We start from the raw sequence: 27,314 nt of genomic DNA on the forward strand, positions 1-27,314 counted from the left end.
GAATGCATATTGTTTGTTATGGTAAATTGATCATTGATCTGATGCTATAGATTAAGGCTTTATTAAAATGATTTGTAGCTTATGTATTTGTTCCCCTGGTGCATATTTTATTAGAATCTTCTCTATTGAATATTAGCTGCTGCACGTAGAGTCTGTTTATTTGTTTGTTTGATCAAATCTGACAAGTTACTATTGCTACAACTTCTGTATTCAGTATTTTCACTTTCCTTCTAAGTTCTAACACCAACACGAAGGCACCCATGAATACTTTCCGAAGGACCAATCTACGATCCTATGTTTGGTGTAAAGAAAACGCTATCCCAATCTACAATGGAAGAGGTTTCTTATATAGCTTATGGAATCTTAGTCTATTCGCGTTGTTCTGTTAAGTAAATTGGTGTATTGATGAAGTTCGTGAATGACACACGAATTGCATATGCTATCTTATTTTCGTAAACATAATTGGTCGTCTCAATGAGCCACTGCCTTCTTTGAGAAACTAAATTGATATTAAGAGAATAAATTTAGAATTTATCCTTAAATGTAAGTCTCTTTTTAAAACATATTCTATTAGAGTATTATTATTATTAGTATTATGGGCATCAGTATTATTATGTTCTTCTGTCCCTTTCTTTAGTAGTCCAAGAAACTCTAACCCGTGATGGTCGGTTTTCTTGTCCGATTCACTGTCACAACTCAAATTAAACACAACTTCATTGTGTTGTATTTTTTGGAAGACAGAAAATAAAAAAATAAAAAATAAAAAATAAAAAATTATCAAAATGAATTAGTGAATTGATCTTGAAATCAATGATTTTGGAAGCATTTTGTGCGTTTTTTTTACCTTGAGTTGCATGTTATGATCTCCATTTGTCTTCATGGCTTGGCTTTGCAGCGAAGGATGGTGGGGTGAAATGACTCCTGTTAATAAGAGATTCTTTGTCTTACTAATTCACCTCACCTGAAAGTTTCAAAACAAGATAGAACATTTATTATCTTCTAACTATGGAGATAAAGGTTTAATGGCGTGTAAATCCTCCTCTTATTATCATTATGTTACTCTCAATCTACAAATTTATAATGAACCTAAATATCTCTGAATTCCAAGCACCATAGGGAAGCATATAGTTGGATAAACAAAACCCAGATCATAAATCTGAATACTCTTCTTAGATAGATATGCTGTTGGGGATTCCACGACCAGTCACCCCTGGACCAGATGTGGGGAGAAGTAGCTCATATGGAGGAACACCTGCACCACTTCTGTTTTTAAGACGGGCATCCTTGTTTCTACTGTTTATAATCTCTTCAATCTCCTCCAATCTTGATGAGAACTTGGTAAATAACCCCAACACCCTTTTGTCGTCGATCCAGTGGCTGTGTATTTGGTTCACTTGACCCAAGTACTCCTCATCTGGTGAATGAGTTGACAATGTGTCCTGAACTGCCATCACTTTTGTTGCTTGAAGTTTAGTTGGCAAAGAAGATAGGAAACTACGTTGGGGGTTGGCGATAAAATTCTCATAATCGGGATCGCCCTCCTGTGGTATGAGCTTTCGCATTAGCGTCGGACGATTCGGCACGTAACTTCCGAAAGGGTACTGCCCAAAGTTTATTGCAGCATGCTGTCCAGATGCCACCCAAATTAATGTTGTGAGTATGCCGGATAGGTCCTCTTTAGTACTGAGTTTAGGCCACCAAGGTTCATTTCGTTTCTCAGGATGGCCTTTGTTCTTAATCTCACTCCACCAAGCTTGGAGTTCAACATCGTTTGTGACGGAATTTGGCTCCGAGTAGAAGTGTTCAACATAGGATTCTACCCATTCTTTTATGGCTGACCATACGAGGAGACCATCTGCTGCATATGGGTAATCTTCAATTACAAGTCTCACACCATTTGGCATTGCAGGATCCTCCACAGCCATACCCCTAAAAGTTTTAAGCCCAGCTTAAATTATTCAGTGGCTTACAAGAGACAATAGGGAAATAACGAAGAGATACATGACCATCATCATCAATCTAGCCTATTGAGTCTTGTTGGGACTTAGGATTGTGGGTGCTTAAAACAAATGTCATGCTCATAAACGTGAATTTAACCTTTACCTTCTAATAAGATCAGCCGGTAATGCTTCCATGTCAAATCGCCACATGTTCTTGTATGCTGCAGAGCTTAGCTCCATGGAATACTTACCCCCAAGGAAACTGGCCTCAATAATTCCCCCACCATTTATAAGATTTTGACGAGCCAACGCATTAATTTCCAGTGTGTAGCGCATATGAGGATGAAGCAGCTTGTAAATAGGGTGCATGGAACTCAGTTGCCTATGAGTTGCAATTATATAAGGCTCCATGCTTGCGTGAGTCCTTAACCTGGATGATGCAGATCAAAAACTCATTAAAATACTGGTGAAATTCGTAATCAGAACAAGTCGCAATATAAAACTCATACGTAGCTATGAACAAAAAGAATGCATAAAATACCAATGATTCACAAGTTGATGGATTCCGGCGTCAACAGAGCACACATGAGCTTTTGCTAGCTTCCAAATCCAATGGGTTGTAGCATCATGGCCATGAGTGTACACATGTTTATTGGTTTTTGAGTACGGTGTTGGAGGCAGTGTGAGCTCAATTGCGATAGGCCTCAAGATACCAGTCTGGGAATAGAAGAACACTGTTCTAGAGGCATAGACTTTTCTCCCTGGCAATGCGTTGATCTTCTTGATAAATGGCAAAAGAATGTCATGATAATCAAGTACAAATAATCTCTTTTCTTCTGTAGCCTGTATTAAAGAATAAGAGGAAAGTTACAATTATGTAAGGATAGCTGTTCATTGACTGCAACAAAATGCAGATAGCAATACCTGTTCTAAACTCATGCCATTGTAAAGCTCCTTCTCTATCAATTCTTTTGTAATGGCTGATTCTGGAGGCCCATAAACATTAGGGTCAAGTTTGCTTCGGATTGGAAATTCCTAAGATGTACACCTCATAATCAATAACAACTTAAAAGATTTGTTTTGTACAACAAAAAGCCTAAAAAATCCTCCATACCCTCAAACACTCGATGTTTACTGGGTTGACACCAGCCAGAGTCTGTCGTGCAAACTCGTTGTCCCTCAGCCAAGAAAATCTATCACCTGCAAGTTCAAAGCCAGAAGAACATTCAAAGTTCTAGTTGGATAGTATCAGTAATTTCAAGATTGTTGACAGTACATATAAGGGAAAACCGAGTGTACTTTTTATCACAGCTGGGATCTCATACTTCAACAATGTCTGACCAGCGTTAACAACTTGCTTCATAATATTGCTAAGAAACAACTTTTGAGAGTTCTCTTGGTGGTTTTCATCGTTCAAGACAACGCCATCGATATACAACTTATCAATTTCTGAAAAACACTTAAAGGATATGTCTGATTTTGACAATGTAGCTGCAATAGAAGGTACAAGATTGTGGACCAGAGCCTTCAATCTCCCAGCAGAGAATGTATTTTGCTTTATTTCCTCAAAAGTTTCATCCCGTGGAACATAAACTGGATGTGGCTTTTCAATTCTTCTCTCAGTAAGCGGATCTATTTGGAAGCCAATTCATGAAAATACAAAATTTGAATTCTGCAGTTAGAGAATTATCCTGAACTCCATAAACTAAAAAGTACCCAATCATACCTGAAGAACTTGGAGGCCGACCAGTTCTACAGCGGCGAGGATAAGGCCTATTTTCAACACCCAGAACAGGCCTAGCAAGATCTTTACTCTTATCAGGATTACCCAAATCGTTGTAAACATCATAGTCATAAATTCTATCGTATGGCTTCCTTTCACCTCGTCCATTGCCCCGAATGCTCGACAACTCTTTGCTGCGAAGATCACGAAGGCCCGGCGGCGTTTGTGATGGCAAGTAGGCCTGTCGAATAGCAGTATGATTCAATTTGCGGCTCATGAATAGGGCAGTTCAAATCCAACAAAATCAAAAGTAGAAAGGAATTGATAATCGCAATAAAAACTTGGATTGTACGTGATTTTTGAAGATAATTCTACTATCCGAATTATCATTCCGTGAATGAATCCAGGTGTTCGCCGGAAAGTAAATGGGATCAACATCAAAGCCATGAACTACAACTTCCATGAGATAGAACTCTTTCGCGTGAAGATTGGTGATAAGAACAGCCCCAAGACTGCCGAAGTCACGCGGCACAGTGAAATTAGCAGCGTAGTCCAAAACGTGAACACCGTTGGCAGGTTTCGGCAACCATCCTTTCACAGAAGATTCTATGCTCCTTGCCGAATTGGTTTCTGCACCACAGCAAAGCGAAAATTATGAGGAAACTCAGTCGATCATGTTCATAAATGAGAATTCAAATCAAAGAAAAATGTTGCGGAAGGATCGACCGGAAGACACAAAAATGGCGCCATAAATTAGAGAAACAATCATATCAAATGCTAATCCGAGCCAACAGAGATGAACAAATTTCAGCTATTGTTAACTGAAAAAATTTCTAACAAACAAAAATTTATTCGGTTTTTTAAAAATCAACCTACATTTTTTATTTTGATTCTCAAAATGATTTGGAAAACAAAAATTAAATCTGAATAAAATATTGCCCTATAAAGTTTTGTTCATACCGATTTTTCTTGCTCTTACCTTTGCTTTATAAAAAGTTCCCATAAGAAGTTAATTTTGGCCTTTTTCATTGGCTTTTGTTTCCTGTAGAGTATTAAATCAAAATATTATATTTAAAATATCTGATTTAAAAAAATTAAATATACAACAGAAAAGAACTAGATGCAAGTCAAGAAATCAAAAGACAAAAAGCAGAACACAAAAATTCCAAACAATTTCAGAAAATTAAAAAAAAAAAAAAAAATCAATTTCTTAAACGTATTATGGATCAAAATATTGGATCAAGAGGCCTTGATCGAATCTCGAATTCAAATGAGGATATATTTTTTGAGACAATATTGTGGATCAAAGTATATTTTCATTGTAGAGATAAACCACACGTTTATGAACAAGATTAGTCATAACAGAATCCTTTTTAGAGAAAATAATAAATAAAAACTCATAAAACCAAGAGGAAGATCAATTAGAGAAAACTGAATAGTTGATTCATGACGAGCACAAACCAGGATCGATTTCTTCACTGATTAGACGAATCAATATTCCTTGGCCAATCCCATTGATAAAATACTCCCACTGATCATCGATCTTCTCTGTCAACTTCTCCTTCATCTTCTTCCTGATCTTTATCATCGCCCTGACTTCGATTCCTCCAGAAAAAGAAGAAGAAATCTTAGACTCATTGCCATCTCTTTTCTTCGATGGAGAAGCAGCTTCCACAGTTTTCTTCAGGCTGCTTATCACCGGTCCAGCCGATCCATTCCCGCCGAACAAAGATCTACATCGCGAATCCCTAGCTTTCCGAACACGGAACTTGCTCCTCGCGCCGGAGACCGCGAAAAATCGCAGTCTGGAAGACTCTAAGTCTTTCTGTAAGTATAAATGATTGCTCGTCGAAACTGTAAACATTTGTATGGCGACGGAGACACGACGGAGAAGGCGACGGCGAACTCGACTGGCGAAGAAAATGGAGAATAAAGATGGGGGACTGAAGCGATCAGTGCAATACTGAAGAGAAATGCATTATTGTTGACTGCCTAGTTCGTAATTCGTGAGCTCTGCTATACCTGTCCCCGAATGAGCGCGTGAAGTCACGCTGAATAATTGGGCGAATTGAACCAATAGAACGCGGCTTTTAAGCGCGTGTTTCCACGTTCGAGAGCTCAAAAAAAAAAAAAAAAAACAAAACAAAACAAAACAAAACAAAAAANACCAAGCGTGCGAAAAATATATTTTGAAGTCAACATTTTTTCAATATTTTATTCTTAATTGTAATCTTTAAACTTATCTAGTCTCATTTATTTAATTGAATGGGTTTTTTTAATTAACTTTTATATATATTAATTATCAAAAGTTGTTGAAATCAAATTTAACTATAATATATATTTTTTATTACTATAAGTGAATTTTCAGCTTATTTTCTCTTTCTATTTTTGTCTAACATATTTAGGAAATAAATGATAATAATGATTTTAATAACATATAACCCGGTTAGAAAGAATTGACAAATAGTCACATCTAGTATAATATATTTTGAGACATGATTTTGGTGGGGGATCATGTGACATATATTAACAAAAACAAAAAATAGTAAATGCCTATCTAACATGAAAACATGTAAATGGGTTCGAAACAGACATGCGATCATCGATAACACGTCCAAAACAAGTATGACCAGGACATCTGACATATGGCCACAAGCAATACGCCTTGGACAAGCATGATTGTGGCACATCCAATAGGTCGTGCATCAAATCCATCAAAAACCCACCCATACTAGAAATTAACCCAAAAATATTTTCACTTCTTGGTGGCCTCCTCCAACAGCCGTCGAATACTGTTATCTACAATCATTAGATTCCACCGCTTATTGGAGACCGCTGCCAATTCATGCCACCTCTTATCGACAACTATTTAGTTGATTGGTTCAAATCCACTACTAACTGTTTTAGCTTGTTACATATCGTTATCAGCCTCACGGTTTTAGAATGCATTTGTTAAGGAGAGGTTTCCACACCCTTACAATAAACGATTCGTTTCCCTCACCAATCGATGTGGAATCTCACAATCCACTTCTATTGGAGTCCAACGTCCTCTCTGACACATCGTCCGATATCTGGATTTGATATCATTTATAACAATCCAAGCTCACCACTTATATAGATACCCAGTGAGATTCACCCCCATCAAGGACCTGGTGTTCTGGCAAACCACCCGATTTGGCTCTCATACTATTTGTAACAATCCAAATCCACTGTTGCGTCCTCACTAGCACATCGCCTCGGGCTCTCATACCATTTGTAACAATCCAATCCCAATATACCCAGATCCATCCCCCTTGAGTGCTCATCGTCCTCCTCACTGGCACATCGCCCGTGGCTCTAATATCATTTGTAAAAGCTCAAGCTCACTGCTAGTAAATATTTGTCCGCTTTAGCATGTTTCGTTAACGGGTCTACTATGAAGAGAGCCTAGCCCTACTTTGACTAGTGTCTCGCACCGTCCGAACAGTGACTCTAATACCATTTGTAATGGCTGAAACTCACTGCTACCAAATATTGTCTGTTTTGGATTGTTACGTATTGTCATTAGCCTCACAATTTTAAAACACATCGGTTAAAAAGTTCTCACATCCTTACAATGAATGCTTCGTTCTTTTCTCTTTCCATAAATGCTTCGTTCTTTTCTCTTTTCAATGGAGAATCTCACATTTCAATATAAATTTGGCCTCTAAGCATGAATTGATTAGAAACACACAGATTTGTGGGTTTCAAACGTAATGTTATTTAGAAACAAATAGTTTGAAGAAAGAGGTAAAGAACAAAGGCCATTGGCATTCCTCCATATCAGAAAGCTTACATGTGGCCTTATTCTGAAAGTATCACCTACTTCAAAATTGGAAATGCAGAAGGAAAGTTAAGACAATGGAGAGTTAAAGGGAAGTCTAGAAAAGGAAGTAATTTTGAGAAAGAGGAACAGAAGCGGCAGGCTGGCAGGTAAGAACCTCGCCATCGGCTTTCACCGTGTACGTTTCGGGATCTACTTCGATGAGCGGAAGGGCGTCATTCCACTTCATGTCAAGTTTAGTCAGTTTCCTAATGTTGTCTACAGCTTCAACTCTCTTTTTGAGTCCGTACATGGCTTTAACTCCCACGTTAACAGCTGCCTTGCTGACAAAGGCAATTGAGTGGGTACTTGCAGCCTTTCCAAAGGATCCAAACATTGGCCTCATCAGTACCTGCAGAAAGCGATTAAACCATCAATTATGGAAACATGGCTCCAAAAAGACTTGAAATTGAGATGGAACTCGCATGAAATGATGTTGGGAAATGCATTAAATTCCAGTTCAAAAATGATAGATTGGGTTCAACTGCAACCAAATGGTTATAATCCTTGTTTAAAAATGGAATCCAAACGTTGAATTTCCCATTACCGGTTCGGGAGTAGGAATACTTGCATTCGGATCACCCATGTTTGCCCATGCAATTACACCACCTTTGATCACCATTTCTGGTTTTGCCCCAAAAAAGGATGGCTTCCAGAGAACAAGATCAGCCAACTTCCCTGCCTGAATAAGATCATTCCGAAAATTTAATTATCAAGTACAAGGGAATATAAATTAGGATTACAATTATCGATGAACAAGTAATAAAAATGTTGGAAGCATTTTGCATGTTCAAAGCAAACTGGCAAACCAACTGTCAGGATAAAATTAATAAATCTACAGGCGTTGCTGATTGCTGCTAATTGCTGATATTAATTGTGACACCCAAGCCTTTTTAGGCTTTCCATTTCGAGATTCTCCTTCAAGGTTTTTAAAACGCGCCTGCTAGGGAGAGGTTTCCACACGGGAGAAGTTTCTACACCCTTATAAAGACTGCTTCGTTCCCCTCTCCAACTGATGTGGGATCTCACAATTCACCCCCTTCGAGGTCCAGCATCCTCTCTAGTACTCGTTCCTCTCTCCAATCAATGTGGGATCTCACAATCCACCCCCCTTCGGGGTTAGGCGTCCTCGCTAGCACATCACACAGTGTCTGGCTCAGATACCATTTGCAACAGCCCAAGTCCACCACTAGCAGATATTGTCCTCTTTGGACTTTCCCTTTCGGGCTTCCCCTCAAGATTTTTAAAACGCGTCTGCTAGGGAAAGGTTACCACACCCTTATAAAGAATGATTCGTTCTCCTCTCCAACCGATATGGGATCTCAAATTAATGGTAATGTCTAGCTCATGTAAAATCAAAACAGTAAAAATTATAATACCTCTATTGAACCAATGTACTGAGAAAACCCGTTTGCTATGGCTGGATTTATGGTATATTTGGATATGTATCGCTTGATCCGCAAGTTGTCATTGTCTGATGGAGACGGCCTTGCCAACTTCATTTTATGTGCAGTTTGCCACGTTCTTGAGATAACCTGAGGATAGCACACCATAGATAAATGAATTAGATTATGGATCAGAACATCCCATTCTTCATTTAGGAATCACAATACGAATGCTCTCCTAGTTAGTGTATGATTTGCAATCCCTGAGATGAATGCTCTCCTATAAAGCTAACACCTATTACCATGAGCTGACAATATGATTACCATGTCTATCAGGGCTTCTCTGTGCTAACATGATACTCTACTTAGTTTCAAATTTCATGTTCTTTGTTTAGGATTAATTTTCACTCAACTGCCCGTCAGTAAACATTCAGTAACCAGCTTTCCTGTCCTAAGAAAATAAATCATCATTGATGGGAAACAGACAACGACATTAAAATGGAGACTGGACTACCTTCTAATGCACTTATAGTGTAATATGGAGAAAAAGAAAGGAACACAAATGCATTAAGAACCTCTCCTATGCGACCCATCGCCTGTGAATCAGAAGATATGATACTGATTGCCCCCATATCATGCAAAATATCTTCTGCAGCAATGGTTTCCTTCCTTATCCTTGATTCCGCAAAAGCTACATCTTCTTTAATATTGCGATCGAGATGATGGCACACCATCTGTAAGTGATAAAACCCAATTCAATCTTTTCTCTACCATTTTTTCTTTAACAGGTCTTCGATGCACAGAGAAGTCAGCAAGTAGAAACTGCGCTGGGAAATTCAGATTAGGAAGAGAGTGTTCGTCACAGAAACTAATTTCATTTGTTTTTTTATACCAGCATGTCAAGGTGTTCATCTACAGTGTTCATCGTGAATGGTCGTGTAGGATTAGTTGATGAAGGCAGAACATTTTTCACACCACACACTCGAATGATATCTGGAGCATGACCACCTCCAGCTCCTTCACTGTCCAAACAAAAATTACGACATTTATATAATTGTCTAGTCCATCATTAAAGTCAAAGGAACTTCCAGGAAAGATAGCTTAAGATAAGAACCAAAAAGAAAGAACCTTTTTCACTACACATATAATGTCGATAGTCAGAGCAGGATGAACCTTTTACCTGTGGTAAGTGTGTATGGTTCTTCCCTTAAAAGCTGCGATTGTTTGTTCGACAAATCCAGATTCATTCAACGTGTCGGTGTGAATATTCACCTAATAAAATCAAAAGGGCAATAAGGCAACTTCAGAAACCATTATTTAAACTTCTTCAAACTCTGGGAGAGAAATTTTGGATGATTGTGCCTGAATGTCATATTTTTCTGCCACAGTTAAGCAATTGTCAATTGCAGCAGGAGTAGTTCCCCAATCTTCATGTAACTTCAGCCCCATTGCTCCTGCGCGTACTATTTCATATAGCTCATCTGGCTTCGAACTGTTCCCCTGAGACAGACAAAAAGGTGGTGCATTAGAACTTCGAAGTAGGTACTATCCAGAAAGGGTGAAATGAGCAAGCACCCAGCTGCTCCAAGTTTTCGTAAGAGTGCGAAAGAAAACAAAAGACATTTAAAATAGTAATTTAAATACTTTCAAATTTTATATGGACAACTGGAAGAACCATCTTGAAGGGTATGCAGAGAAAAGAAAATTCGACAAATCAAGAAATAAGTTTACATACTTTTCCTGTAAAGCCGAAATTCAAGGGGAGGTCATCAGTTGATTGCAGCATCATCCTCATCTGCACTGGAGATGGCGTACAAGTGGTAGCACAAGTTCCTGCGGCAGGCCCAGTTCCACCTCCCACCATCGTTGTGATGCCTAGTTAAATGCAGAGTTCATGTCCAAAAAACTAAATAACAAAAAGAGATAATAATAAAACTTGCATAACATATCAAAACACTTCCATCTTCCGTGTTGTTTCAACTGTGTTCACTGTGTGTAGCGTTAAGTGAAAGATGATATATCGAATTATGTGATCCAATACAGATTTATGAACCCAAGACCTTCAAAAAATAAAATACTATGCATTTCATTTCAGATACTACAGAATACTAATTTCCAACAAATTATGAGAGTGCAGAAAGCCAATAAAGTCTCACAACCTCAACTGATGATGCTGTCACCAATTGACATCTATAAATTTTCTTTTAACATGATAAGTAAGCGTACCGCTTGATATTGCTTCATATGCCAGTTGAGGGCATATGAAGTGCACATGACAATCTATAGCCCCTGCAGTAACCAGTAATCCTTCTCCAGAAATAACCTCAGTATTGGCCTGATCACATTGAAATAAAAGGAGTCAGCAGTATGGATATACCTTCAAAATCATGTTGAACTGAGACAAATTTTACCCCAATAATCAGATCAGGACAAACACCATCCATGACATCAGGATTGCCAGCTTTTCCAAGGGTCATAATGAAGCCATCTTTGATACCAATATCTGTCTTGAAAATTCCGCAGTAATCAATGATGACTGCATTGGTTATTACAGTATCAAGGGATAAAGCTGGCGGAAACCCGCAGGATTGGCCCATTCCCTCTCTAATTACCTTTCCACCTCCAAATACACACTCATCTCCATAAACAGTGAAATCATGTTCGATTTCGGCATATAAATCTGTGTCACCAAGTCGAACTTTGTCACCAGTGGTAGGACCATACCGGTTGGCATAATCCTCACGAGAAAGTCTGGTAGTGAATTCATCATCCGTTCCAGTGACGCCTTCTCTGCAAAATGACGACTAAGATAAGGCTTCCATTTTCCTGGATTTACAATGCTCTAATCATAAAGGGGGAAATGCAAATGACCTAGAAAATTAAAAACAATACAATCAACAATCTTGCATATCAGATAGTGTAGACCTAGCATTGCTTTCTTCCACATCTCCAAATCCTCTAGAATGCACAGCTTCCATCACATCTTTTAATTTAGAACTATCAACCGGACCATCACAAATGTCATTTCCTCCTCTGATAACTTGGTTACCACCAATAGCTACAAGTATGACAGATTTTGAATCCCCTGGCTACTAGGGAAAAAGAACAAATCAACAAAGTGCCTGATAGGGCCTATGAGGTTAGATTAAAGAGTTGAACATCCATCAACACGTGTACCAAAGCAACAGTTTTCTATCACGTAATAATATCTTGGACAAAGTAAAGAGGCAGATTAATTACACCTAAAAACATGTCATCAGATTATAATGAACAAATGGAGAGATAAACAAGTTAATGCCCACATCAGTCAAATCATTTGGGGGAGCAAGAAATTGGAACATATATGGTAACGAGAGAACCAGTGAAAAATAAGTTAATTCAACAATAATCTATAACAAAAAGCTCCCAACAAGATCAAAATTTCCAACCTCAAATCGTGTAGCTGATCCTGCTGAAATGTTGAGACGCATGCCATAAGCTTTTGCTCGATCAAAAACCAAGGAATGATTCACCTCAATAAAGTGATAGTGACTGCCAACCTAAGACGATATTGCTTTTAGAATGTTAGAAACTGACGTTTGATAAAAAAAAAAAAAACAGATTTCTGTAATAGAGCCCATATCCAGAGGACGCATATCTGGAAAACGATTGGAACAAATAGAAAGCAATTTAAAATTCAATTGATAGCTTCAACTCAAAACTAAATTAACAACCCGAGAGAGCGCGAAATTTGTCTGAGGCTCTATGTTCTCCAAGATATCAAAAGGTACACGTGGCTTTTAGCATTTTAACCCGGAATCACACATGTTCATCATCAAACCCAAAGCCCCGCTATAGAGAATGATGGCAATAAATTAGTTAGCCCAGATTGAACTACATTTACAAAAGGGCACGACGGACACCTGAATTAGTCTCTAACAACTAAATCAGCAGCTGATTATTGCCATGGACTGTGGTTAAGTTAGGCTTGACTAGTTTGCATTGAAAAAATAACACAGGAAACACCTGAATTGGTCTGTCTCCCTTATTGACGACACTGAGTATTACAGCTTTCCGTCCAACATTAATAGCAATCTTTTCATCTGGACAGATAATCTCACCAGGCACCGCACTATTTTCCATCAAAGGGAACTTTTCTGGCGAAGGCACTGCAAGACAATTCTCTTGCAATTAAACCAACGATACTAAACGGAGAGAAAAATCATTTTTTCATAAAGAAAACCACTTAAAACGTTAAGCATAACGAAAGTGCAAGGACTTCTCTCGGAAGCAGCTTTAGATAATACAGACAATAAGAAACACTCAAATGAGTAACACTTGAGAACATTAAAAGTTTACAAAGAACGTTCGAACCTTTTGATGACATGTGAGAAGCAAAAATCAAGAGTGTTGTTAAAATGTCATACCATGGTTCAATTTTTAGTAAGAATTTCCACTAATATTGTTTGTTCGTAAAAGCTGATAAAACTAAAAGAACGAAGAAAATACAGCAATTTCGGGATAAAGGACAGGCAGGAAACAAGGCTGGGACGTGTCAACAATAATAAAGAAGCGGAACTTTATTTGAATAATTCAGAAAGAAAGAAATTAAATATACTGGGTTACAGAAAGAAAAAAAAATTAAATTGGGCATAAAAATTAAATTGTTAAATTACATATTTAGTTCTAGACTTTCATAATTGTGTCTACTAAATCATTGAGATTGAATTTTATGTCCAAAAAAGTCTCGAAAGTTTAAAAGTGTCCAAGTGTCCAATAGGTATCTGAACCTTCAATTTTGTGTCTCATAAGTCACTGAACTTTCAATTATGTGTCTAAAAGATTCTTAATCTATTCGTCATTTTATAATCGATGAACCTATGAGAAACAAAACTGAGTTGTACTCTAAAAGAAACCTTTCTAGCCTGTCAATTTTGTGTTTAATACATACGGGAATCTTCAAAAAATGTTAACAAGTTTGGCACTTACAAAAGTGAAAGCTCACATAATTATTTTTATATATAAAAAAGAAATAAAGAGACCTCGTATTAACCAAAAGAGAGCAAACCACGGCCAAAAGGGCTCAAGGATGAGGGATCCCTAGGGCTACAATAGGGGATCAAAAGAGGAAGGACCTCCCACCTAAGTAAATGAGAGAACATTGTACGTTGCAGAAAGAAATCTGTACAATTTCACAAAAATACATTGAAAGTAGAGGTCTTATCAGAGAACATTCCTCTATTTATTTCCTTCGAGAGAACCCAAAGACTCTACTTGATTACTCCACAAGATTCTAGTCTTTTCTTTGAACCACAAACTGGACAGCCATTCAAAAATACCATCTTCCACTTTCTTCAGAGTGCACCAAACCAAATTAAAACAATAGATAATGTACATCCAACCTTCATGAGCAAACTCACAATGGAGAAAAAGGTGATTGATGGACTCTTCACACTTGTAACAAAGGAGAAAAGGTGAAAAGCTCACAAATCTATTACATATTTTTAAAATTTTAAGGGCCTATTAAATACAATCCTGAAAGGTCAAAAAAGTAGTTTAACCAAAAAAAAACAATTATTTTTTAGCAGGGAATTAAGAGCAAAGATTTGAAGCAAGAAATTAGCAATCATGGGGATCTTTATTGCACCCAATTAAATAGAATAGTAAATTTATCCCATATAATGTAACTAAAAAATTTGTGAAGATGAGTTCCACCTGGAAGGAAAGAACCGTCCAATGCTAGTTCTAGGTTCCCATTTTCTTCTTCAAAGGGCTTATGAACTGTGACTAACTTCGTCCCATCACGAAAAGTTCCTTCAACCTACAATATCAATCTTTGGCATCATGCATGATGTTTAAAGATTTTGGGAGACTTTTATAGACAATTTGGAACCTGAATTTGTGGAAAACTTCAAAACAATACTTGGAAGTACAATACCTGCACAGAATCCACAAGATGTGGAACAGCCGGAAGAACTTGTCTCCTGTCATGAAGAAAGTTAATGAAAATTCTGCAGTTGTTATTAATAAATGATGATTTAAAAGCAATACAATATTCAACAGTATCATGGCAAAACAAACTAAAAGAATTTCATCAAACCTTCCTAAGAGTTTTGGTCCCAATTCCATCAGTTCCGCCACGCTCTTATCACCATTGCGAGCAAACTCCAGAATCTATGGGGGAAATAATAATAGTAATAATCCTTTAGGATCAACCTGAACCCGTATGGCCGTATACTTACTAAAATGAAAAGGAACAAAAAAAAAAAAAAAGTCCAGGAATACTTCTGCAGACCTTTTTTAATATAATCTATCTAGTTTAGGAACCGTTCAACATGACTGAACACGCTAATTACGAACCTGTGAGGCAATAAGTGCTACAGCTTCAGCGTAATTCAGCCTCAAGCCACGCGCAAGACGCTTCTGCGCTAGAAATCCCGCATTATGCAGATTTAGTTTGTCCACCTCCTTTGGAGTCAGCTTCATTCTTTCCGCACGCCCGCAGCTCAAATTCCAAATCATAACAAAACAAAATTCGTTAGCAGAAACCTTAACGATCAAAATCAATCTCGATAAAGTCGAATACATCTCTTAATCTCATTACGATTAACGACCCTACATTAATAGCTTAGATCGTGAAATTTTAACAACATCGATGTTTCGAAATGGAATTACATTAATTTCAATCCATATAAACTTATCAGAACTGTAAACTTACAATGTCGAAGAACGTCGTTCGTTCAATCTGTTTCAGAAGCAAAGCTCCGGAATGGCGCTCTCTTCGTGATTTTGAAGCACGAGCTCGTTGATTCACGCAAGTGGAGCGAGATAACTACAGAAAGTGTTGTAGACTTGCACTAAAACAATTAGATACATTGGGCCTGTAATCGACCTTTTTATATTATTAATTGTCAGATCAATTGGCACCTCCACCGATACTGCAAAGACTAACAATTATTTAATGGAATAAAATAAGAAGATTCTTATATTGAAAAGTTCAGATTCTCATTTGCGAGAGAAAATAATAATATAATAATACCATTAAATTTTATTTTTATTTTCACTTCGTAAATTTACATTTTTATCCTTCATTTTTCAATAATTTGGTCCTCAACGTTAACTCTGGTCTGAATTAAATTAGTTTCACTTGTTTTTTTTTATCGTTAACTTCCCCCAAATGTCTCACACCAATGGAAACAGTATTCTCTTAGGACTTTCATTGCCTCTTCTTAATCGAGGCTCGACTTCTTTAGAGTCTTAATCATTTTTTGCTGCCTTCGAGTTAATGGATTAAGTTGGTTTCTCGTGGCTTTGCTTTAGACTTTCTTAAAATGTCTCACACTAATGGAGAGAGTATTCTCTTAGACTTTCATCGCCTAAGGAGTTTTAGTCATTTTTTACTGTCTCCGAGGAGGCTTGACTTTCCCAAAATGTCTCACACCAATGGAGGGAGTATTCTCTTGAGATTTTCATCGCCTAAGGAGTCTTAGTCATTTTTTATGCCTTCGAGGAGGCTTGACTCATTTTTATTTTGGAGTCCTTTGTTCGACATTTGAGGATTTACCAATCTATTGATACAACTAAGTCATTTGTTCGACATATGAGGATTTACCAATCTATTAACACAACTAAGTCCTATGTCCCTTTGTCCCTTTGTCCCATTGTCCCTTTGTCCTTTGTTCGACATTTGAGGATTTACCAATCTATTGATACAACTAAGTCATTTGTTCGACATATGAGGATTTACCAATCTATTAACACAACTAAGTCCTATGTCCCTTTGTCCCTTTGTCCCATTGTCCCTTTGTCCTTTGTTCGACATTTGAGGATTTACCAATCTATTGATACAACTAAGTCATTTGTTCGACATATGAGGATTTACCAATCTATTAACACAACTAAGTCCTATGTCCCTTTGTCCCTTTGTCCCATTGTCCCTTTGTCCTTTGTTCGACATTTGAGGATTTACCAATCTATTGACACGACTAAGTCCTTTGTCCTTTATTCGACACCAATCTATTGACACGACTCTCCACAATTGTATGATATTGTCCACTTTGAGCATGAGCTCTCACGACTTTCCTTTGGCCTTTCCCAGAAGGCTTTAGTATTATTTGATTATAAACTCATGATCATTCTCTAAATTAGCAGACGTAGGACTTCCATCATCCAACAAGAAAAATCTTTTGAAATTTAAGTTGTTAACAGAAATAATTCAAATAGAATTCACAATCCAACTCATCTCAACCCTTAATTTTGGTGTTGGAAATTGGGTTGTGTTGTCTTATTTTTTTTAATTACTCAAAAAAAAAAAAAAACTTATTTATCCTCCATATATATTATATTTGTAACTAAAATCTCATCAAATTTAAATATCGAACATTTACAAGTCACAACGCATCACTAACAACTGATTACCAATATCAACTACTTTCAATCGGTTGAAAAGTACGGTAAATTTGAACTAGATTATAACCTTATTGTCGGAGTTGATTAGGTTGACTCGACTAAAAAATATAAATCCATAAAATAAATATAACTAAAAATAATAATAATAATAATAATAATTCCTTAAAACTACTAGCTGACACTTGTCGGAGAAGTCTCCTCTTTGTCAGCCCCCACCCACCGACGCTTCTCATGGAAGTCGAACACGAAACGTCGTCGTTTGATTACGTCAAACCAAACAAGCATTGAAGCCTCAACTCTTCTCCAAGCTAGAGCTTCCACCGCAAGAAACTCCCCTCTCCCTCGCCTTATAAAACCATCTCAAATTTGAACTTCAAAACCCCACAGAAAAAAAAAGAACAAAAACGATGTCGTTTTTAAGGAACATGCCATCGACAACCTCAGTTTTCTCAGCTTACACATCCTTCGCAGCTTCGACAATGGTAGCTCGAACAATGATGTCGGAATCCCACACAATGATCTCCCAAATCATTCCCCAAAAACTCCGCGACCAAATCGCCTCCAAATTCAACGCCCTCTTCGGCTCCATCTCCTCCCAAATGGTTCTCGTCATGGAAGCGAACATTGGAATCGCCATTAACGAGCTTTACAGAGCTTCTGAAACCTACCTCTCCACAAAAATCCCCCCATCCATGAAGCACCTCAAGGCCTCCAAAGCTCCAGGCGACAACAATTTTACCTTCAAAATCAACAAAGGCGACGTCCTAATCCACGTCTTCGAAGGAATCGAAATCGCGTGGGAACTGATTTCCACTGAAAAACAGAGCACCAATTTCGACTTCGATAGCTATACTCAAACCTCCGAAACAATCGAAAAACGCCATTACCAAATCAGCTTCCACAAGAACCAAAGGTACGATGTTGTCCATAATTAATTATGAAATATGCTAGGAATTACAAATCTCCATAACATGATATTTTCTCCGACTAACACATCAATCGAGAAAGTATTATTTAATTATAAACCTATATCATTTTTAAATTAGCTTAGGTCATCGGAACTGGTAAGGGTAGTTGACCGTTAATTATAAGTCAAATATCTAGATATTTGTCTTTTACCATATTTGCCCTTTTATTAGAGAGTCAAATATATTGTATTTGTAATTTACCATATTTCTGTAATGATTATGAATAAGAGAACTCTCACCACCATTTAGGTGTGGGGGATTCAGCAAACATTCACACGAGCCATGCCCTAAACTTAGTGTGCCGATAGATTGATAAATCCTCAAATGTTGAACAAAGTATTCTAAAAGAAAAGGAGTCGAGCCTTCTCGAAGGCATTGTCAAAAATGACTAAAGACTCCAAAGGAGAAAGGAGTAAGCCTCGATTAAGGGGAAGCGTACTTTGTTCTATAAGAGGTGTTGGACGATGAAAGTCTCACATTCGCTAATTTAGGGAATGAACATGGGTTTATAATAAAAAAAAATACTCTTTTCATTGGGATTAGGCCTTTTGGGAAAGCGGGCCGTGAGAGCTTGTGATTAAAATGGACAATATCATACCATTGTGGAGAATCGTGTTCATCTAACAGCCTCGTATCAATGGATAAGTAATGATCATGAGTTATAAGCAAGAAATACAACTTGATATGAGACATTTTAGGGGTGGACAATATCTATATCTTAGTTAGTAGGATTTGGTTAAGGAAGATTGCAGTCTCGATCTCATTTTTGTTGGTTAAGGAAGATTGCAGTCTCGATCTCATTTTTGTTTCTCATTCTTAACAATTCTTAACAAAAGGGGCGTGGTGATGGACGCTTACCTTCACTATATAACGGAGAGAGCAAAAGCCATTGAAGAAGAAAACAGAGTAGTGAAGCTTTACGCGTTAATGGGAGGATACGGAAACGGTGGGGCTTCGATTGTAGTTAATGGAAACTGGGAAATCGAGCTTGGTGGCGGCCATGGTGGAATATCTGAAGTTCAATATTTATGATCTAGAGCTGACTATATTGTCAGCCTAAGTTTTCATGGCTTTGCTTTGGGTTTCTCCGAAATGCCTCATACCAATGGAGTTAGCATTCCTCGTTATAAACCCATGATCATTCCCTAAATTAGTCAATGTGGGACTTCCATCATCCAACACTGACCAGTGTTCAGACCAACTCCGCGCTTAGGACGATGCTCTTGTCCACTGCTGATAGGTCCATCATTGTTATTGAAGATATTGATTGCAGCGCTGAGCTTCAGGATCGGAAAAATGGTGGATATGACGGCGGTAACAGCCAGGTGAGCGGTATTGATTCACACCAAACATCCAATTTTACTTCATACACAATCAAAATAGCCTGAATTAATAATAAAAATTCTTAGATTTTATAAATTTTTAAAAATACTTTTAAACCTTTGTAATTTATTTCAAAAATAATCTTTTTACCATTAATAGTATTTTAAAGTTACCTTTAAATTTTTCTAAAAAATTTATTAATATTCTTGGATTTTATAAATGACATTTATTGATTAATAAAAATAGGCTAAATGAATAATAATTATATATATATATATATTCTTAGATTTTATAAATTTTTAATAATACTTGTACACTTTAAAAATTATTTTAAAAATAAATGGTATTTTAAAATTACCTTTAAATTTTAATAAAAATTATAAATATTCTTCAATTTTAATAGCTATGAATTTTTTTAAAAAAATACCATAAAATATTAATAGTATTTATGAACTTGTAATTGAAAATTTATTAATAATCTTCAATTTTATTAAATTTACTTTAAAAGTATTTATGAAAATTTTTTTAAAAAAATCCTAATTTCTTAACCATATTTAACAAATACCTATTGTTGAGAGCAGGGCGCATGGACAAGCACGTGCACATGACTTACTTGACTCCTTCTGGCTTCCACACTCTGGCCTCAAACTATCTGCACATCACTCACCATCACCGTTTCAAACACATCCAAGACCTTATAACCCAGGTGGAGGTCACGCCGGCGGAAATTGCAGAACAGCTCATGACAAGTGACGACGCTGACGTGGCACTTGAATCTGTCGTTGAATTCGTCAACGACAAGAAGAGGAAGAAGATGGGAAAAGAGTGTGGTTCTGAAGTGATTGAAAAGACAGGACAGATTCCCCAACAGGAACCCAGTGAGAAACAGAGATGCAAAAGAAGGCCAAGGAGACAGGGTCGATGATGATTATATGGTTTTTATTCGTATAATTGGCATAAATTATTCTAATTTTCTATCAAATGGATCGATAAGCACTAATAATGCTAGATTTTGCAATGTTAGAAGTTTCTAGTATCTTTACAGACTTTTACGAACAAAGCTAATTTAATGAATTGATTCCAATCAAGAGTGAGTTAGAAGTATGGATAACTATCGAACTTGGAATCTATGATAGTCACACTTAGATTTCAAGACAACTTACTCCATAGCTTGATCATAATAAATCAATTTTAACATCAAACCTAAAGAGAGGTCGGAAAGAAACACATCATCAAAGAGTTTCAAACATAAGACTTTTGTGTTCCACTTCTATTCCAAAATTGAATATTACATGCCTCTAAATAGGCTAAAAAAAGATTATTTAAGCGTAGTTCAACTATGAGCAACAAACATAATGTAGTTCAACTATGAGCAACAAACATAATGTAGTTCAACTACGAGCTACAAACCATCAATAAAAGTAAGATTATTTAAGCGTAGTTCAACTACGAGCTACAAACATAATGTAGTTCAACTACGAGCTACAAACTATCAATAAAAGTCTTCAAATCACATTGCATGCCTTTAAAGAGACCAAAAAGATAATTCAAACATATACCGCGTACAAATTACCCAATATATGAATAGTCTTAAATAATAGTTCAACTAAAAGACAAAAAGTCTTCTAATCGTGATATTTATTGTAATTTTCGTGATATTTATGGTCTCAAAGTCTAAATATCCCTTATTTTTACCATTAATATTCTTAAAACTAGAATGTATATATACTATTGAATTTTAACTAATACCTTATTTCAAAAATACACATCAACGATGAGAATAATAAAATAACATTGATACTCATAATCTTTTAATAAAAATAGATAACTATTGGTACATTTAAAAATTCTATTAAAGTTTTTAAAATTTTAGAAATATTTTTTTTAGACAAAATAGGAGTATTGTTATTAATTTAAGCGAACAAAAAAAACACATTTAGTTTATATCATGCTTTAATACAAGAAAAAGGAAACCAAAAAATTAATTACAGAAAGCTATACAATTCTAGTCCTACTAGAAAAGGAAACCAAAGGATGATAGGGATAGGATACAAAGGGGACTAGAAAGAAATATACATACATACATAGATATATATATATATATATATATATATATGGTACAGCAGAATATACAAGGATGATGGGCTCAACATTGGTAGAGTGAAAATCGTTTGCTCTTCGCAAAAAAGCTTAAAGCTTTCCCCATCTTTTTCTTCGACACTGATTTGCATAATGGCTTATAGTCTGGAGCAGCCATGGCTGCTGCGTCGCTATTTCCATCTCGCTGCTGAATGGTATCGGCTGTGTCTTTTTGCCTCTGCTCCCTAAACAACATCAGAAGTTTTTGAGCTTTTATTTTCCCTCTTGAACTCCCATTTACTGTAACTGCCACCAATCCCGGAATCACTCCTTCTTGTAACACCATTTGACTGCATCTTTCACTCCCTCTACACAAAGTCAACAAACACGAGACAGCTTGCTCCTGCTCGGCGCGTTCGCCGGCGTCCACGATTGCTGCCAACCCACTGATAAGCTCTGGAGCCGAAGTTATTTGTTCTATACCCAACTGGCTTGAAGCTATGTTTATTAAGATAGCTAAGGAAGTCTCTGTCCACGTGCTGTCGCTCGGAGCTGCGATGAAGGATTGAAGTCCAGCGATAATACCAGCGGAGAGAAGAACAGGAATGATGGAGGGCGTGGTTGAAAGGTTATAGAGGGTATGAAGCGCATCGAGCTTGGTTTGGGATTCGCCGTTACGAGTAAGCAGCTGGATCAGGAAAGGAACGGCTCTACTCGAACTAATGATGGGTTTGGCATCTTCTAGGCAGGAAAGATTCAAATACAGAGCTGTTGCAGGTCCATGTAAATTGGGTTTCAAAATCATGTTCTCTAATAACGAGATTACACCCGCTGCAATCATCATTTCCCTGTTTCTGAAAGAAAAAGATCACAGCTACGTCATTGGGCGGCTTAAGCCATCAATTCACAAGGGAGAAAGAGAGGGCCAGGGGTTCAACCAGAGCATCAAATAAACCAATAGTTCCTACCTATTTTATATCCTATGTCACTAACTTTGCAAGAACTATAACCAGACCCCATAATCAGTAGCAAGAAATATGAGAAGAAAATAATTGACATGCATGATGCAATCGAGATACGAGAACAAACGTACACGTTTTTTTTTTCTTTTCCCCTGACCGAGAGAGATCCACAAAAACAAAGTCTTGTTCGCAGATTGGGTTTATATGAAGAGAAAATGTGCAGACAACTATCAATTCAAGGACATAAAATCCTAGTTTCCTTGGCACAATCAATTCAAGGACATGCTATCTCTTTCATCATGATTTCCTTGGCACAAATATGAAATATGCAGACAATTATCCAAATAAGATGCCAGATTGGCCACTATTCAGACTACCTCATGGCCGAAATGTACTTTCATTGTCAAAAGTAGGTCTAGATGAAGAGTACAGACCTGTTGTTGTTGACAGAAAGATTGAAGAGAGCCATGGCTCCACTTTCCTGAGCATCAGCGTTTTCTTCAATCAGAGCTAAAGTTAGGAATTCCATAAGTGCTTCAGCAAAGCCATTGGCTCCCATCAAAATTCGAGCTTCATCATCATCCTTCAGTGCAAGTCTTATCTGCTCCACAACCCTACATTTTGTTCTGAAGTCTCCCTCTTCAGTCAATACTGTCATAAAATTTACACAACTCTCCAGTGTAATGAAATTAGACGACTCCTCCGTGCATGTATTATCATCTGCTTCATTTTCTTCATCAACTTTAATTGATCCACTTTCTTCCAAAGGAACTACCTTAACTTCCTTCAACGTGTGAGAGCCACCGACATTGTCCACAGATCTTGATGTTCCAGACTCAGAATCAGACAATGCAAGCCTCCAATAATTCAGATCAAGTGACGTTGGTGGACCATCAGGGATCGGAACACCATTATGTTCACACCAATTAGCAATGAGACCCTTCACAGAATAATTAGGCGTCATGGACAGGTGGGAGAGCCTCTGTTGGGTCTTCGGGCAGGTTTTATGACCATCACTGAACCACTTTTCTATGCAGATCCTTTCATATGTTTGCCCAGAATCAATTATTACAGGATCGTACATTAGCTGCAATGATATTGGACACCTCAACTCCTCGGGTGGAAGAGGCATCTTCCCTGATGTCCTATAATTCGGCTTGAAATTAAAGGAACTAAGCTTTGAAAGCTGCTGTTCAAAGGCTTGACCGTTTGCTGTAAGTCCATTGTCCTCGAGAGAACACCGAACAGTAGGAGAACAAGGAGTTGATCCACCCTGTGAGTCGGTGTCATCCAATACCTCACTTCTAAATAACTTAGAATACTTCCTCATGAGATGCAAAAGATAAGCTACAATTGATTCCTTTCGCTTGTCTTCTTCTAAGCGAGCTCGTTCTACAAGTCTCTTAAGAGCTCTCCTCTCTGTGAGGGCTGCTTTGGATGAGGTAATTCCAAGTTTCGTGGCAGCCATATGAAAATGCTCTAGCTCATTGTGGCCATTGGAATCATCAAATTTTCTTTCTTGCAAGAGTAGTGCAATGATATCATCACCAACCTGTTTCTCGAGTGGATCCAGTAAGAAAACAGTGTCCTTGAGTTCGTTCACTATTGGCTGAATCTGGAAAAAGTAACATTAACATAAGCCATTGATGCTACCATACATTTGCAGTCAAACGAAACACTAGATAGTCAGTTATGGACATACTAAAATCCATCTACAAGCCTATTGAGTCTTTTTTACCACATTCCAAATGCAAGAGATCGAAGTGTCCAAGATTCTAGACGTCATTCAGTTCATTACGTGATTGAATAAGTGAAGAATGAATAACTAATTAAGATTACTTTGCTTTTAAAATCAAAATCATGAACTTTCACTATGCTGCTTCCAAAACTCTGCCCGATGAAAGGGGATAAATACAGCATTCCAATCATCAATTCAGGAGACAGGTTCAGTTAAAAGCATGACAAAAGAAAGGAAAAGAAGAAATAAAACAGAACAATTTTCACCTGAAATCCAATTGATTGTGAGACAATATCTTCAACGCATATAAGACTAGCTTCAAGAGAACATCTTGCCTTCTCAAATTTGGCTAGAACAGCATCTCCAGTTATAGCCTGTCGTACAAATGCAAACCCACTAGCATTAGTGACTTTTAGAAGAAGAAAAAGGAAGTAGAGCATAATGGTTGTATACATTGGTTGGCTACTCGTGATGAAATCTAAAGTTGTATAAGAAAATTGTTGGAAAAATGATCACTGTTGTCCTACCAAGTAGAGTTTACTGGACTCCGAGCAATGCTGAAGAGTATTCTTGGCCTTCTCAAGAGCAACATGTAACGAACACAAAGCCTGAATACCAGTTTTGCTCCTAGGTCGTGCTGCTTCCAAGGAAGGGAAAATTGACATAACTTGACCATAAATTGCAGCGAGCTTCTTGTACATTTCTCCATGCAACTGCAAGATGTGAGGAAAAGAATTAATTCATACCAAGGAAAGATAACATGCATCCAGTAAAAACAGATATCTCTAGACTAAAGTAGTTTGACTGATTGTAAACTACTTAAACGGCGGTAAAATCAAATATAAACATACTACAACTTATGAATTCAATCTATTAACTGCTAATTTTTACAAGGAAACTTGACTCCTCACATATCCCAGCACCCCAAGTCACAGCCAAGCAAACAAACAGAGTAAAACTTCCAACAAAATCCAACACTATATATTGATATCACTGCTTTTCCTTTACATCAATCTAAGAAAGCAGTGTCATGTACTTCGGTCATGCCATTAAAAATTACATATGCAGTTTGATTTCTCAAAAATTTTGAGTTAACAAAAAGTTCTTCATTAGTAATTTGAAAACTTTTCAGTATCAAATGAAAATAGTTACTTCCTACAACAAAAAGCCTTCAGTTCATAACTTCTGTGAGTTGAACAAAGAAACACTTGATAGGAAATCTTCTGGAACTGATATGCAGAACAGACGCATCAAAGTTCGTTTTCTTTCGTGTTTTTCTATTTTAATAAGAAACCTGTTTATATATTGATGAACCAAAAGAAAACAGGCAAAGGGCAGGGGAAGAGAGCACCCACCCCTCCCTCCCATGAAGCTAGTTACAAAGGCATATTCATTCACAACCATCTGGGAAGAAACAGAAAATAACTTTCAGCTCTTACCTTGGCATCACCGGCAGCAAAAAAAATTTCCTCAACCTCCGGAACATCCATGGTTTTATGATCATCAAGGAAAATCTGTCATCTGAGTTGCCAAAAAGATGAAACTGTCTGAATAAAATGGAGAAAAAAAAAGGCAGCTGAAACTTCAATTAACAAGTAATTAGCAAGTTCCTGTTTGAGAATTTTTAAAAAATTACATTACACTACAAATATTCAAAAATTAAAATATATCCTTAAATGTCCATTAAAGAGTTTAGCAAGAAAAATCAATTAAATCTAGAATTTCCAACATCAACCTTCAGTTGTTGAATGTACTCGTGGTTCCTCAACTCAAACCAAGTAATCATACTACGCCCACTTAGATGTTGACAGACGTCTATTCGTATTCCCATTTAAATCCCAAACATTCGAATTGCTTCCAATTTCTTCCCGTCTCCCTTCAGTGGAAATAATTTCTTAAACAATTTGAAAACGACACTCTAACCGGAGATTCCAAGCGGAAATGATCCGAAAAAAAAAACCCGTTGCAGCCAACTGGCCTTCCATTTTCAGAAAGATTCGAGAAACGAACAATCATATATCCGTACAACGGAACAGCTCAATCAACAAAAACGAGTGAAGAATCACTAGCAACGATAACAAATTCAAAGGGAGACAGATTTGAGATTGAAAATTACCAGAAGAGAAGAAGGGCAGGCAGAATCGACCAAGGAGGCTTCATAAAACAGCAATAGAGAAACTCGGAGAAATCAAACAGAAGCTCAAACGCAGCTGAATCTTCTGTAGACTTTCATCTCCTTGCAGTTGATGCATCAAATCGGAGATCGAAACAATTGAAAGAGAGAGTTATTCGAAAGCGCAATATCAACTCAACAGATTTGAGAGGAGAGAGATGGGCGTGAGTGGCAAGTGACTATTATTGTCATGGAAAATGGTTTTAATTTTTAAATCCCAATTTATTTATGAGCAGGATCAAATAAATTAGGGTTTTTAATTTTTTTTTTCCTCTTTTACCCTTTCCGATGTGGCAGCCTGTTGGTGATGGGGATAACTCTGTATTATTTTAAACAAATCGCGTCGATTGGGTCTCCGATCTTTGAGATTTTAAATTAATTAATAACCAAAAAAAAAAAACATTTTTAATTTTGTAAAATATAATTGGTAAGTAAATTATCAGTGGAGATTGGGTTGATTTTTTTTTTTAAAGATATATGAAGTCGAGTTGACCCCAAAAAAAAAAAGTCAACCAGTGATCGATTTTACAAAATTTCAATCCAAATCGTTTATGATTTAGATTGATAGTTCGTGTAACGATCCAGATCCACCGCTAACCGATATTGTCCTTTTTGGGCTTCCCCTCAAGGCTTTTAAAACCCGTCTGCTAAGGGAAGGTTTCCACACCCTTTATAAATGGTGGTTTGTTCTCCTCCCTGACCCATGTGGGACATCACAGTACACCCCTCTTTGAGGCCCAGCGTCCTCGCTGGCACTTTTTCCTTCCTCCATTCGATGTGGGACCGCCCCCAAA

General features: G+C 37.2%; 3 protein-coding genes and 1 pseudogene across 5 annotated transcripts; 1 reads left to right on the forward strand and 3 right to left on the reverse strand.

The window, feature by feature from the left end:
- Positions 1–1,012: 1,012 nt before the first annotated feature.
- LOC111800967 (lipoxygenase 6, chloroplastic) lies at positions 1,013–5,651 on the reverse strand. Its single transcript, XM_023684909.1, has 9 exons — positions 5,125–5,651; positions 4,016–4,293; positions 3,667–3,904; positions 3,240–3,572; positions 3,055–3,140; positions 2,865–2,975; positions 2,482–2,783; positions 2,104–2,370; positions 1,013–1,929 (listed from the first exon to the last, which is right to left on the reverse strand). Exons 1-9 carry the CDS (start codon positions 5,525–5,527, stop codon positions 1,170–1,172), a joined length of 2,778 nt encoding a protein of 925 aa, XP_023540677.1. The 5' UTR covers positions 5,528–5,651; the 3' UTR covers positions 1,013–1,169.
- A 1,685-nt stretch (positions 5,652–7,336) lies between these two features.
- LOC111808409 (urease) lies at positions 7,337–15,743 on the reverse strand. Of its 2 annotated transcripts, none has more exons than XM_023694355.1 (18): positions 15,587–15,743; positions 15,229–15,373; positions 14,969–15,042; positions 14,807–14,852; positions 14,584–14,689; positions 12,895–13,037; positions 12,318–12,428; positions 11,815–11,978; positions 11,301–11,679; positions 11,116–11,224; positions 10,625–10,764; positions 10,252–10,389; positions 10,070–10,161; positions 9,782–9,911; positions 9,465–9,623; positions 8,884–9,039; positions 8,052–8,186; positions 7,337–7,856 (listed from the first exon to the last, which is right to left on the reverse strand). In XM_023694355.1, the coding sequence occupies exons 2-18, from the start codon at positions 15,352–15,354 to the stop codon at positions 7,563–7,565; spliced, it is 2,502 nt and encodes an 833-aa protein (XP_023550123.1). In that variant the 5' UTR covers positions 15,355–15,373; positions 15,587–15,743; the 3' UTR covers positions 7,337–7,562. The 2 variants fall into 2 exon arrangements, with proteins under 2 accessions (XP_023550123.1, XP_023550130.1); XM_023694362.1 differs by having other exon boundaries at positions 15,229–15,381.
- A 1,945-nt stretch (positions 15,744–17,688) lies between these two features.
- LOC111810886 lies at positions 17,689–20,493 on the forward strand (annotated as a pseudogene).
- A 991-nt stretch (positions 20,494–21,484) lies between these two features.
- LOC111799446 (U-box domain-containing protein 45-like) lies at positions 21,485–26,730 on the reverse strand. Of its 2 annotated transcripts, XM_023682866.1 has the most exons (6): positions 26,464–26,730; positions 25,787–25,868; positions 24,875–25,060; positions 24,614–24,721; positions 23,044–24,224; positions 21,485–22,501 (listed from the first exon to the last, which is right to left on the reverse strand). In XM_023682866.1, exons 2-6 carry the CDS (start codon positions 25,835–25,837, stop codon positions 21,715–21,717), a joined length of 2,313 nt encoding a protein of 770 aa, XP_023538634.1. In that variant the 5' UTR covers positions 25,838–25,868; positions 26,464–26,730; the 3' UTR covers positions 21,485–21,714. The 2 variants fall into 2 exon arrangements, with proteins under 2 accessions (XP_023538634.1, XP_023538635.1); XM_023682867.1 differs by lacking the exon at positions 26,464–26,730 and having other exon boundaries at positions 25,787–26,047.
- Between the last annotated feature and the right edge of the window lie 584 nt (positions 26,731–27,314).

Source organism: Cucurbita pepo, chromosome LG01 (assembly GCF_002806865.2).
Source record: "Cucurbita pepo subsp. pepo cultivar mu-cu-16 chromosome LG01, ASM280686v2, whole genome shotgun sequence".
Taxonomy (NCBI): Eukaryota; Viridiplantae; Streptophyta; class Magnoliopsida; order Cucurbitales; family Cucurbitaceae; genus Cucurbita; species Cucurbita pepo.

What these genes read in the sequence shown, in the direction of transcription:
- LOC111800967 (XM_023684909.1), bottom strand. Translation starts at nt 5,527, where the DNA reads ATGTTTACAGTTTCGACGAGCAATCATTTATACTTACAGAAAGACTTA. An exon ending in GATCCCAGCTGTGATAAAAA is followed by an intron (nt 3,141 to 3,239) that starts GTACACTCGGTT and finishes TTGAACTTGCAG; the next exon opens with GTGATAGATTTTCTTGGCTG. An exon ending in TAAACATCGAGTGTTTGAGG is followed by an intron (nt 2,976 to 3,054) that starts GTATGGAGGATT and finishes TGTACATCTTAG; the next exon opens with GAATTTCCAATCCGAAGCAA.
- LOC111808409 (XM_023694355.1), bottom strand. Translation starts at nt 15,354, where the DNA reads ATGAAGCTGACTCCAAAGGAGGTGGACAAACTAAATCTGCATAATGCG. An exon ending in ATATGAAGCAATATCAAGCG is followed by an intron (nt 10,765 to 11,115) that starts GTACGCTTACTT and finishes GCATTTAACTAG; the next exon opens with GCATCACAACGATGGTGGGA. An exon ending in AGTACATTGGTTCAATAGAG is followed by an intron (nt 8,187 to 8,883) that starts GTATTATAATTT and finishes GATCTTATTCAG; the next exon opens with GCAGGGAAGTTGGCTGATCT.
- LOC111799446 (XM_023682866.1), bottom strand. Translation starts at nt 25,837, where the DNA reads ATGGATGTTCCGGAGGTTGAGGAAATTTTTTTTGCTGCCGGTGATGCC. An exon ending in TTGCTGCCGGTGATGCCAAG is followed by an intron (nt 25,061 to 25,786) that starts GTAAGAGCTGAA and finishes CACATCTTGCAG; the next exon opens with TTGCATGGAGAAATGTACAA. An exon ending in CTTTCTGTCAACAACAACAG is followed by an intron (nt 22,502 to 23,043) that starts GTCTGTACTCTT and finishes TTTTTCTTTCAG; the next exon opens with AAACAGGGAAATGATGATTG.